At 37.2% G+C, this 13,424-nt stretch overlaps 1 protein-coding gene across 1 annotated transcript in view; it reads left to right on the forward strand.

Moving 5' to 3' along the window:
- Window positions 1-6,230, forward strand: part of FBXL5 (F-box and leucine rich repeat protein 5) — a 49,619-nt gene extending 43,389 nt beyond the window's left edge. The window contains exon 11 of the mRNA XM_043970355.1: window positions 5,433-6,230. Coding sequence (XP_043826290.1) covers window positions 5,433-5,509 — 77 coding nt within the window. The 3' untranslated portion in view covers window positions 5,510-6,230. The remainder of the gene's footprint in view (window positions 1-5,432) is intronic.
- The last annotated feature ends 7,194 nt before the right edge of the window (window positions 6,231-13,424 follow it).

Genomic DNA, 13,424 nt, shown 5'->3' on the forward strand with positions numbered 1-13,424 from the left:
CTTTGAAATTCAAAATATTCACAGGAAGTTTTGAGCGAGACAACTTTTAAATCATTTTTACAATAGTTGATGCTGAGCATTAAATATGTTATCAAAAGAGTGTAAAATGGGTGACAGCTCAGTTCTGAAGCAGGTCTTCATGTTGATTTCAGTATTTTATTTGATATAATTTCTCAAGAATACTGGGCATATTCAAACATAAACATTTGAACTGAGCCTTGATTTGAGTTACGGATTTTAAGAGCCAGAAAGGATGAAGGAAAACATTCCAGATATGGGGGAACAGCCTGTGTATAGGCAGAGAGGCAGGAGATATGATGACATTTATGGAGAACAACAAGGAGACATTTTTGTCTGGGAACAGAGTGTATGAGGGGGAGTAATTGCACTTAAGTCTAGAAAGAGTCATTGGAGCCTGATTGTAAATGGCTTTAAATTCTGAACTTGGAAGTTTACATTTTTATCCTACATGCCAGAAGGAATCCCTGAAGTGTCTTGAGCATGGGAGTGACATGGTCCTATCTGTGCATTAGGAATATCAATTTTGTGGAGATTTGTGGAGGATGTTTCAGAGAAGATTATTGGAGGTGAGATCAAGTAGAAGGCTGCTGCATAGTTTAGGGGAGAAGTGACAAGGGCCTGAACTATTATTGTATTTATGATGTAAATGGAAAGACAACAGATGCAAAAAAAAAAAAGTTGTGGAACTAGAATCGGCACAATTGGTAAGTGATTAAAATGAGAAATTTAGAAAGGTGACAACAAACCTTATAAACCTGGGTGTTTTAAAGAGTAGGATGATGGTCTCCTCCAATAGAAATTGGGAGAGAAAGGTGAGTTTTGGGGCAGAGATAATGAACTATTTTGTGGCCATGCTGAATTTAAGTTGCCTTTGCAATGTCCAGGTGTAGATATTGAGGTAGTCAATGTGTTGGACTAGAGTTTAAGGGAATGATGAGTACGGATTGTAGATTTGAGAGCCATTTTTATAGAAATTACCATTACCAGATGAGATTATCAAGAGAAACTAGTGAAAGAATGTTTAAGACAGAGCCAGGGCCATACCCAAGTATAGGGCAAGGCATAGCATCATTGATTTAGAGTTGAAAGGGATGTCAGAGGTTATTTGTTCTCTTCTAAGGCCCTCATTTTATAGAAGTGGAGACTGAGGTCCAGAAGAGTTGAAATGATTTGCCCAATGTCACACAGTTGACTGATGAATATAGCTGGAATTCCAAGACAAAAAGTGAGTCTTTCCTCTTAGGGATCTTAGATTCATTCTGTAATTAAATACAAAGTTAGGAGAGAAAGTAGTAGCATTGGCAGGGATCTGGAAAGGTTCCATATAGAAGGTACTTCTTTCGTTGTTTTGAAGGGAGTGAGGTATTTTCTGAGGTAGAAATGAGGAGGGCGTGTCTTCTAAATATGGGTGGCAAGTGCAAAGGAGTGCCAGGGATGAGGAGCAGGAGGAAGGCTTGTCTGTAGAGCAGCCTATGGGAGGAGAGTAATGTGCAGTGAAACTGGAAGCATAGGTTGGAGCCAGGTTGTGGAAGGCTTTTAGAAGCTAAACAAGCCTTTATGTGGATACCCTGGAATTTATTGAGTAAGAGAGTTTCATGGCCAGATTTGTGTTGAAGAAAAATCACTTTGCAGCTGTTTGCAGAATAGAAAGCACTAGAGAGAGAGAAACTTCAGGCAGGGAGACCAATTAGGAGAATTCTGAAGTCCCTTCCAGGTCATCCATCTGGGTAAGAGGTGATAAAAGACTGAACTGAGATAGTGACTATGAGTTGTGATAAGTGGGTTGGTGAGAAGTCAAGAATAAGGCCAAGGATATGAAACTGAGAGACTGGAAGAATAGTGGTGCTATTCATAGAAACTGAGAAGTTTAGTAGAGGGGTACATTTGTTAGGAGAGATGATGTTTTCTTTTGGACAGGTGGAATTCTGGATGTCTGTGAATTTGAAATATTTAATAGATGTTGATGTGGGCTGGAACTCAGGAAAGACTAGGGTAGAATAAATAGATCTTGGGAGTCATCTGCACAGAGATGATAATTAAACCCATGGGAGCTGATAAGGTCACTAGTACTACTACTACTAACATACATGTATTTGACACTTTAAGGTTTGCAAAATGCTTGACAAATAATCACATTTGATCCTTACCTGTGAAATAGTTGCTAGTCATTACCCCATTTTTTAAAGATGAGAAGACTGAGGCTAAGAGGGCAAATGATTTACCTAGTTCCACAAGTATTGGAGGCAAGATTTGTACTCAAAGTTGCAAAAGCTTCTAGGTCTTCTAACTCCATGTTTAGTACTCTGTCCTCATTGTACCATCAATCTACCACCAATACCAAGAGAGAATGTAACAAAAGAAAGATGAGGACCTCGGTTAGAGCATTTTGGGTAAACCCACACTTAAGGGTGTCATTGAAGATGAGGCAGTAAAGGAGATGGAGAAGTAGACCGGCAAGAGGAAAAACAAGAGACCAGTGATGTCATTAAAAAACCCAGCAAGGAGAGTATTTTGGAGGAGGTGGCCATCTGTGTCAGATGATGCAAAAAGACCAAGGAGGAGGACAGAAAAGACCCATCTGATTCGCCAATTAAGAGATTACTGGTGACTTTGGAGAGAGCATTTTCACTTGAGTGAGGCTAGAACCCACATAGGGTTGAGAAGTTAGAGGAGAGGAAATGGAGGAAAGGGAAGTAGATCTCTTTAAAAAGTAGTTTTCCCTGAGAAAGGAGAACACACACACACACACACACACACACACACACACACACACACACACACACACACACAGCTTGAGGGGGTATTAGTGCTTGTTAAAGTTATTATTATTATTATTATTTTTGGTGAGGAGAGTTTTTTATTTTTAATGGAGGAAACATTTCTATTTTACAGATAGAAAGGCTATCTTATTACAGATTGGAGTAAAAGGAGGCTATTGAAGGGTTTTAAAAGGAAAAGAAAAGAGATATGGCCCACACTAAATGATCTCAGTTTTCTCAGTGAGTTTAAAAGGCAGGGTTCTCAGATGAGATAGTGAGGGATGTATGGAATATTAGAAGAGGAGCGAGGAGGTTTGGATCAGCTTCTGTGCAGAGTGGGACAGAGAATCAGTTATAGAAGAATAAAATGATTGCTTTACTGCATTAATGCAGTTGGCCTAATTCAAGTTTGGGAGCATAATTTGTAGTGGACACCTTGTTTATTTGTATTACTAGCTCTAGTAATCCAGCAGGGTTGGCAAGGCATGACTACTGACAGGACAAAGGCTTCTAGAGGCATGGGAACATTGTGGGGTTGAATTGGTAACTATAGGTAAATATTGGAGAGAAAGGGCAGAGAGTTCTTAGGGGCTGGTGGAATTGGAATTCATGATGGAGAAATAAGATATAGGGGCGGGGAATGGTATAATCCAGGGCACAGGCATCTCTGCTTGTAGCAGAGATGTAGTGAAGGAGTAGATAATGAGATTTGAGGAAATTTAGGCACTGGGAGGTTAGGGTGCTTGTCCTTGAGCATGTTTTTTCAGAAAAAAATATTTCTGCTTTAAAAAACTGGAATCATTTTTTCCAGGTACTTTTTGTTAATAAGCTTTCAGACTCGCCCATCTTGGGAGAAAAAAAAAATTAAGCTGCTGAAAAGCAGTTTATTAATTTCCTTTACTGGTTACATATTTTGACATATTGAAATGTTTGTACTTGTATTTATTTTAATTCCATTGGTCATTTTTACTGATAAATTTACTATTCTGTAGTTTCTGTAATTTCACACTAAGAGTGAGAACATGGAATTAAATTCTCAGAAACAAATATACTTTGTATTTTAATTGCTTGTAATTATTAATTTATATAATGATCAAGCTAGTCTGTAGTTATCTTTTACATTCAGTACTTCAGAGATCAGATACTTCAGTGGTTATAGGTTAGAGGTATCAAACTCATGCCTTGCAAAACTCCAGAATAGATTAATGTGTAATTGGGAAATGTTTAACAAAATAAATAAAAATACAACACACCACAGATACTGTTAATTTTGTGGTTTTCTAAGTTAGTATTCTGCCCTCAGGGATCATTTCTATTTGAGTTTAATGCCACAGGCATAGGCATTGCGCTTACAGATGCAGATTTCAACCCTTTCATCCTTGAGTGGATAGTTTTTCTGAGCTTTGGTGCTCAGATTTACCTTTGGCCAATCCCCTCTACTGATGTACTACTTCTCCAAACTTAACTAAGCCAGATAATAGAAATACATTCCGACTCTATATTGGATTTTTTAAAAGTGTGACTATATTAGTATGACTATTTCTGAAGTTTTGTTCTGAAATTATCCATGAGTTATAAAGCCAGATTTTCAATGATAATATGCTACTTAGTTTGTCCAGTGAAACAGTTCATAGAGGCCATCTTAAAAAAATCAAGCACTTCTTAGGAATCACCACTGCTAATATTTTAGATTGATCTAATTGATAAAAAATCCGACTTACTCTTGAATTTTTCAGTTTTGAATGAGATAAAATTTGATGAGGCCTTGATAGTTAAAATGTATTTTGCCACATTCTTTTGTTTTTGTTTTTGAAAGCTCACATTGATTGAATTTATTTTTTCTTTTAATAAACATTTTTATTTAAAGTTTTGAGTTGACCTATTGCTTTAAAATGTAGACACCTGTAATGAAACCTTTTTGATGGCAGTAATTTCATCTTGAACATGACTCTTCTTGCCATGCTCATGGTTCCTTTGCTAAATGCCTAGGCATCCAGAAAGCCCAGGGGATAAAATGTTAACCATGTTGTGAGTGGTTGGTTGGTTTTTTGGTACTTGCTGCTTCGTAAATGAATCACAAATCTCATAAGATCCTTGTGTTATTCATCTTTCCTTTTATTAATCTTTCATTACTAATATTAGATATAAGCCAAATGCTAAAAAACTGGATTTATCCTGAGAGTTATTATTAACAAAATTTTACTTTAAACGTTTTGAACTAAGATGCTGCTTTTATATTTTGTTTTCATTTTTAGGATTTTTATTGCAGCTGCATAACATACTTCATTTTGTTGGAGCAAACAAATACATTTTCTTAAATTTTTTTTTACTTGGAAATGTCTAAATTTTAATAGCTCTTTTGCGACCTACAGTCTTGTTTCTTTGGTTTTCTTGTCTACCAAGGGAGAGCATACTTATGTAAAATTTTGTTAACAGCTTCTTTTTCTTTGATTCAGTCCATTTAAAAAATCATAAAGTCAGGTTGTTTAGACATTCTTTTTTTAAAAAATTCTTAATTGTATAAATGTTGTATTTCTTACTTTTATAGTAATATATAACTTATAATAAAGACAGCCAATTATCCCAGTTATGTTAGATTATTCTCAAATTAAAAAAAAAATTCTTCCTTTCACATTTCTTCTGTTTCCACAGGTCCTCATGCTGAAACCGCCAGTGGATGCCAGAATTTGCAGTGTGGTTTTCGAGCCTGCTGCCGGTCTGGTGAATGACCCTTGATTTCCTGATCTTTGGCTACTTTATTTAGCTGAGCAGGCTTCCTTTCATGCACTTTACTTACAGTACACCTCTTGTGTTAACCATCCCTTTTTGAGTGTGACCTATTTTGGCCCCTTTCCTAAAACCTCAGAAATTTTAATTCACCAATGAATTGTTCAGTGTTGTATCTAATGCAGATCTCATTTTGTTTCAGAACAGGGTTGGGCTTGGTAATGAGGGTGGGAACAGATTGATCAAATTTCTTTTTAGTGTCTCTTTTTTTAATGACACAAGTATACTTTGGATTATTTTATGTTATAGAGTATGTGGGACCTACTGTTTTTCTTGAGCTATTCAAGTAGCATAACAAGCTTTGCAGATCATTTTAAGTTGTGCATCTTTAGAAGTATTGTTTTTTCCAAACCTTTTGAAATTTATGGAAACCAATTTTTTCCCCATTGCATTTTCTTTTATTTGATCATATCTATTAGAGCCAATATAAACATGCCCAATTATAAGATTCTTTAAAAGGTTATTATCAAATAAATTGGCTGCTTGGTGAATTAGCTGGTGTGAGCTCTATAAATATCCACTAAGTATGAAGTTCCTTCAAAACCCCACAGGTTCCTGCCAATGTCCCTAAACCTTCAGGAATGTTGAATCTTAGAAGGGATTTTCAACAATTTCACAATCATATGAACAAATGTATAAATAAAATCTACTTTGAAGACTTCACTGACTAATATCTGTGTTTTAATTTCATTTTTGGAAATAATGGTAGATGTTTACCTTGGTTTATAGTGGGACAAAGTAACTTTTTAAAAAATCTCTATTAAATCCTCAAAGCAATCTTTGACAGATGTGTCCATTTTGTTGAACTGTATTTTCTTTTTCTAAACATATACTAGGCAAGATTGTAAATTCTGCAAGCCTGTGATAGTTGCTTTTTGAAAAGACATAAGTGATCAGAGATCACCTATGATTAGAAATTAGGAATTAGATTAGAAATAGAGAGATTATGTTGAAAAGCATTTTAAGTGTTGAATCTTTCAGGGGGGGGAGGAGAGGGAATGAGGGTTAAGTGACTTGCCCAGGGTCACACAGCTAGTGTCAAGTGTCTGAGGCCAGATTTGAACTCAGGTTCTCCTGAATCCAGGGACAGTGCTTTAATCCACTGTGCTACCTGGCTGCTCCCCAGGAGATAACTTTTTGAAGACAAGTATTGTTATTTGCCTTCTGTTTTTTTGTTTTGTTTTGTTTTGTTTTTACAAGGCAATTGAGGTTAAGTGACTTGCCAAGGGTCACACAGCTAGTAAGTGTTAAGTGTCTGAAGCCAGATTTGAACTCAGGTCCTCCTGAATCCAGGGCCAGTGCTCTATCCACTGCGCCACCTAGCTGCCCCGGCTTCTGTTGACAGAATGTTAGGAAGGCGGCAGGGGTGAGATAGGGTACTGAGATGAGCATCACAGTTCTTAAACTATCTATAATTTAACTTGGCTTTGGTATTCTTAAGTGTGACAAGTTATGTTATTTGGTTGGTTTGTTTCTGAACCAAAAGGATTTGATCTTCAACAATGAAAAATTATGCCAATATGGAATGGATTGTTTTGTGAGCTAGTTTTAGCTCACAATCTTCATGAGAGGTTAAAAAAATGAAAAAATATATATTTTTCAATTAATGAACATATTTTTTTCCTTCCCACTTTTGCCCCTAATAATGACAAAAACCCCAATTCTCTCATAATAATATGCATAGTCAAGCAACACATTCTTAAAATCGATCATATTTTAAAAAATGTCTTTACACCTTGAGTCCTAATTAGAAGTCTTTAAACAAAGGCTAGATGCCCACTTGTTTAATACATGGTAGTAGTGATTTTGGGGGAGTATGGATTGGATTAGATATCTAGTGAGGGCCCTTCTTACTCTGAAATTCTATGGTATCCTCATATATACAAATTATCTCAATGCATGAAAGATGAGTTCCTTGAGGACAGGAACCATTTCATTTTTATCCCCATTACCTACCCTGGCACTTGGGTGCTTAGTAAATATTTGTTGATTGATTGATAGGGCTTTCATTAATTCCAGGTTGCTCCCTGCCACAGAAGTACAGATCACTTAACTTCTGGTTGCCTTAATCTACTGGTAAAGGAAATAGTAAGCCAGTGTGTTTGCCAAGAAAACTCCAAATGGGGTCAGGAAGAATTGGACACAGCTGAAAAACAACTGAACAACTAGAGGTAGGAATGTTGTGAATAGCAAGGAAGCCAATGTCACTGGACTGTAAGACTATGGGGAGGAGAGTGAAGTGTAAGAAGACAAGTTAGAAAGGGGCCAGGTTATGAAGAGCTTTAAAAGCCAAATGTTCTCCTGGAGGCAATATGGAGCCACTGGAAATGATTCACTGGGAGGATGCTATGGTCAGAATGTACTTTATAAGTGGAGGGTGCACTGGGGTGGGGAGACACGAGGCAGGGACACCACAAGACTATGGTAGTTGTCCAGGTCTAAGGTGATAAGGACCTGCACTAGGGTGGTAACGGCGTCAGAGGAGGGGGGTGGGCAAACACAGATATGGGAAAGTACATTTGACAGGGCTTGATGACAAATAGATTAGAGATGGGAGGTGAGAGTTAGGAGTAAGGGATGATATTTAAACTGCAAACTTGGATGTAATATAAAGTTATGAAGAAGGGAAGATTTGCGGGGAAAGATATTGAGCCCAGTTTTGGACAGGTCAAATTTAAGATGTCTACCTGATATCCAGTTCAAGATTTCCTGTATGCAATTGAAAATACACTGGAGGTCAGTAGAGAGTTTAGGGCTAGGTAAATCTAAGAATCATTGCATAGAGGTAATTAAATCTGTGGGAGCCGATGAAATCATCAACAAGATAATATAGTAATAGGGAGAGAAGGGAAGAGAGCCTAGGATAGAACCTTAGGGGATACCCATCATAATTACCTGCAAACTAGATGAAGATTCAGCAGAGGAAACTAGGAGACTGAGAAGTGGTCAGACAGGTAACACAAACACTGGAGAAGATGTCACAGAAACCTAAAGGAGATTAAGAAGAGGCTGTCCAAGTGTCAGGATGCAGGATGTCAGGAAGGATGAGGTTTGAGAAACAGCTTTCGTAATTAATTAAGAGATCACTGGTAACTGGAGAGAGCTAGACCATAAGACTTTAGAAGTGAATGAGAGGAGAGGAAATGGAAGCACCATAGTAGATAGCTTTCTCAAGGGTAGCCAGAAAAGGGAGGAGATCCATAGTGCGATAGCAAATATTGAGTAGAGAATTGTTTTTTGGTTGAAGGACACACAGAAGTGTAGGCAGCAAGGAATCAGGCATAAGATAGGGAAAGATGGAAGAATATTGGGTGAGGATGGTACAGGGAAAAAATCTTTTTGGAAAAGTTGGTATGTCATGGAACCATGTGTGCATCTAGAGGGGCTTGCCTTTGCAAGCAGGAAGACCATCTCTGAGTGAAGGAGGAGGTAGAGGAGAGGAGTCTGAGCTATGTGAGGTGAAGTGAAGAGGGAGCACTTGGTGAGTGGCCTCTTTTACCCAGTGAAATATAAGCCAGGGTTCTCAGCTGAGAGTGAGGGGCAGGAGAACCATGGGATAGTTTGAATAGAGAATGCAAGGTTTGGAACCATTGCTGTGATTCTGAGAGGGCAATAAGCAGTTACATAGTTCTAGGCACTGCTAAATTGATCCTCAAAACAGCCTTGTAAGGTAGATGGTATTATCTCTATTTTTCAATTGAGGAAAGTGAGGTCAGTTGACTTGCCCAGCTAATAACTAGAAATGAATTTGAATTTAGGTCTTCCTGACTCCATGACCATTGCTCTATCCCACTGTTTATTCCACAAACAGGGGCAGGTAGGTGACTCAGTGGGTAGAACAATGGCCCTTGAGTGGGGAGGGCCTGAGTTCAAATCCAACCTCAGACACTTGATATTTACTAGTGTGACCTAGGGCAAGTCACTTAACCTCGGTTGTGTCAAACATCCAGGGACATCTCTAGTTGTTCTGATATATATCTCGCCACTAGACCCAGATGGCTCTGAAGGCAGGAACAGAAGGATCTTGCATATTGACAAGGCTGCTGCTTACTCTCCATGCTTAGCAGCCTTCTCACCCTGGAAGATGTCTCTGCTCTTGTGGTGCCCTCCTAATGGCTAGCCCAGCCCAGCCAACCTCAATCCCTTATTGCTCTCTGAGCTCTGCTCTTAACCCTTCTCTGTGGATTACTTGACCATAACTACCACTATCTCCCTCCATGTTCTTGCTCCCCTCTTTCAGCTCCCTTTTCTGTTTTCTCCCGTTGGAATGTAAGCTCCTTGAATTCAGGGACTTTATTTTTGTTTGTATAGTATTTCTACCATTTAGCATAGTACCTGAACATAGTATTTACCAAATGCTTGTTGACTATTTGAAATAGAATAAAAGTGTGTGTGTGTGTGCGCACGCGCGAGCGCGCACCCATATGCACGCGCTTTGATTTCTATTGGAATATTAAAAATTCAGGACACATTAACATGTAAGTACCTGAAAATTACAGCTTTTTCCTTTGAACCTTCATTTTTGTAACTGCTTATTTGTGGCTATATGCAAAAGGAATCATCTTGGATTTAAATGAGAAGCCAAACACGTAATAACCAAAAAATATAACAATTTATATAAAATTCGGTATAGTTGAAAGAACATTGTGATCTATAACAATCCTTTTAAATCATATAGTATTAATCAATTTGCATTATACATCAGTTACATTTTCTATACAGTATTCTTTTAAAAAAATAAATTTGTATTGATTGCTTTGTTTTTATATCATTCACATATCCCAATGTATCTTCTTTTTCCCAGAGTCATCTTTTATTTAAAAAAACAAAAGAATAACAAAGAAAAAAATAATTTAGGAAAACTATCCAAGATCTTGAAAAAGTCTAAGTACTACACCTCTACAAAGAAATGGTATATGGTACCTTCTCAGATTTCTTTTCTATCATTCAGGTTTCTATTGTTTTGCTATTGTTCTTCCTATTTATAGTATTGTCATGTCTTCTCATGATCTTCTATATTCAATCTTTATTCAATTATTGTTTCTTATAGCACAGTAAAATTTCTAAATGTGAATGAATGAATGATCATTCATATTTAACAATTGGTTTAGCGATTCCCCAATTGATGGCTAAATACTTTTTTAAAAAGTGACTACTACAAAAAATGTTACTATAAATATTTTGGTGAAAATGGGGCCTTTTGCCACGGACTTCCTTGGCATATATATCTAGCAGTGGAATTTCTGAGTCAAAAAGCATGGCAATTTCTATCATTTTCTTTTTATAATTACAAATTCTTTCCAGAATAGTTGGGCAGATTTACAGCTCTACCAACAGTGGATAAGTAAGTATCTTTATACAAACTGTCCAATATTATTATTGTAAACAGTATATTATTGATAATATCAACAGGCCAGTGGTCAATCAAAATTTTAAATCCCAGAAGGATCTTAAATTTACCCTGGAAGAAGAGAACAGAATTAGCTCAAAGACCTTAACCTCATCAAAGTGGGTTCAAGGAGGGAATAACATACATATCCAATTGGGAGGAGTAATCTATTTAACCCTACAGGAAAGTAGGAGGGGAAGAGGAAAAGGAGGGAAGAGTGAATGAAGGGAGGGTAGAGCAAGGGAGGGGGCAGTCAGTAGCAAAACACTTTTGAGGAGGAATAGGGCAAAATAAGATAGAAAATAGAGTAGATATCATTGGAAGGGAATTAGGATGGAGGGAAATAGTTATGATAATTGTCTACAATGGCAAAATGTATGGTACCTACTCTGATGGGCTATTGTGAAGAAAATTCTTTATCAAGTTTTAAGGTACTATATAAAAGTTATGATCAACAGGATGCTATCAGAAAAACCTGGAAAGACCCACATGAACTGAGGCAGAGAGAAATGTACTGTATACAAAAGAACAGCAATAGTATAAGATGATCTGCTAAGAAGCATGTGGTTATTTTCAGCAAGGCAATGATCCAATATAACTCTGAAGGACTTCTGAAAATTGCAATACACCTTCAGAGAAAGAAATTATGATATCTGAAAACAGAAACACATTTTTTTTTTTGGACAACCCCTTAATCTGAAGTCTTGTTTTTATCTGATTTCTCATAACCTAGCTAATGTAGAGATGTTTTCCATGACTACTCATGTATAACTTACATTGAATTGCTTGAGTTCTTGTGGATGGGGGTGAGAAGGGAAGGAGGAAGAGAAGTTGGAACACAGTTTTAAAAAATTGATGTCAAAATGTGCTTTTACATGTTATTTGGAAAATAAAATTTTAAACAATAAAAAATGACATTTCTGTTAAAATAAAAAAAAAGGGAAAAAAATTTACAGTGGAAGTGATGTGGGCTGGAATTTGGGGTCAAATTGATTGCATCCCAAAAGTATTACAAGACTCAGTGATTTGGTTTCCCTACTTTTATTGCAATACTGTGAGTGACCACAGGGAGAGAACCAGAATAGTGGAAAGGTATTTCTCCAATAGTGAAAGAAAAGGCAGTTATATTTATAGTATGGATAAATTGATTATCAGTCTCATTATAGTAATCTCCACCTTAGGGAGGTACAGGGGAGGGCCTGTCATTTAGTCTAAAGTCTTCATGGCCTCTCTCCCTCTGTTCCTGTTATGAGTACTGAGTGATTTGTGGGGGTAAGAGAACTTAGCATCCTGACTTGTAAGTTATCCATTAACTGGGGGTCTGAGTCCCTTTTAGGGCTCATATCTAAATTAGAGCTTGGACCTTAGGTTTTTCTATTAACCCTTTTTTTGCCTCCTACATCAGAAGGGACCTTGGAGATCATCTAGTCCCATCCATTTATTTTATTTTTTTCTTTTGTTTTTTGGTGGGGCAGTGAGGGTTAAGTGACTTGCCCAGGGTCACACAGCTAGTAAGTGTCAAGTGGCTGAGGCTGGATTTGAACTCAGGTCCTCCTGAATCCAGGGCCGGTGCTTTTATCCACTGTGCCACCTAGCTCGGGGCCCCCCCCCCCCAATCCATTTATTTTAAAGATGAGAACTCTTGAGGATTTGTCAAAGTCACAAAGATAATAAGTAGTTGAGCTAATATTTAAATTCAGTTTTTCTGACTCTAAATTCAGACAATTCCCAAACAAAAGGTCTCCATTGTGCACTAACTGATTGCATGCCAGTGCTCCAGATTTGCTATAGGCATTTGTTTTGGAAAGCATTGTGTCCTAATTTGGGAGAAAGGGATGTTATCATTTAGCCTGTTGCCTTTTCTTCCCTCTCAAATCCCAGTTTTCCATTCAAATTAAATTATTAAGAGCTAAATTGGGGGGTGGGGAGATTCCCTTGGAAGACAAAGAAGTTGATTTCTGAAAGATAACAGTAAAGATTTCATGATAATAGAGCTGTCCAAAAATAGAATGATCTCTTGCTTTAGTGGTAGGGTGAGGGTAATAGTTTCTCTTGACTCCTGTTCTTCAAACAGGCTGGATGACCACTTGTTAGAGATATTTTGAGGGTTTGTGCTTTATCACCTGTCAAGTCTCATATTTTTACTTTTATTATTTTGATCAGCTAGTTTCCTACCTAAATCATTTGAGAGAGTTTTGTCCTAATCTGAAATTATTAGTTTACCCAGTTATTACTTGGCATAATTTAACCTATTTCTTCTTTGATTTTTTTTTAAAGTACTTTGGAAATCACTTCCATGATAAAACAATTCTTGAATGTACTCTTCAGGTTTTGTTGTTTGACTGCTTCCCACTCCTTTAATTGTTTTTGTTGCTTTTCCCTTTAGACTTTTTCAGTCTCTTGTCTCTTGTCTTTTTTTTTTTTTTTTTGTGGGGTGGGGGTGGGTGAGGCAAGTGGGGTTAAGTGAC

This window comes from Dromiciops gliroides, chromosome 6 (genome assembly GCF_019393635.1).
Source record: "Dromiciops gliroides isolate mDroGli1 chromosome 6, mDroGli1.pri, whole genome shotgun sequence".
NCBI classification, from domain to species: Eukaryota; Metazoa; Chordata; class Mammalia; order Microbiotheria; family Microbiotheriidae; genus Dromiciops; species Dromiciops gliroides.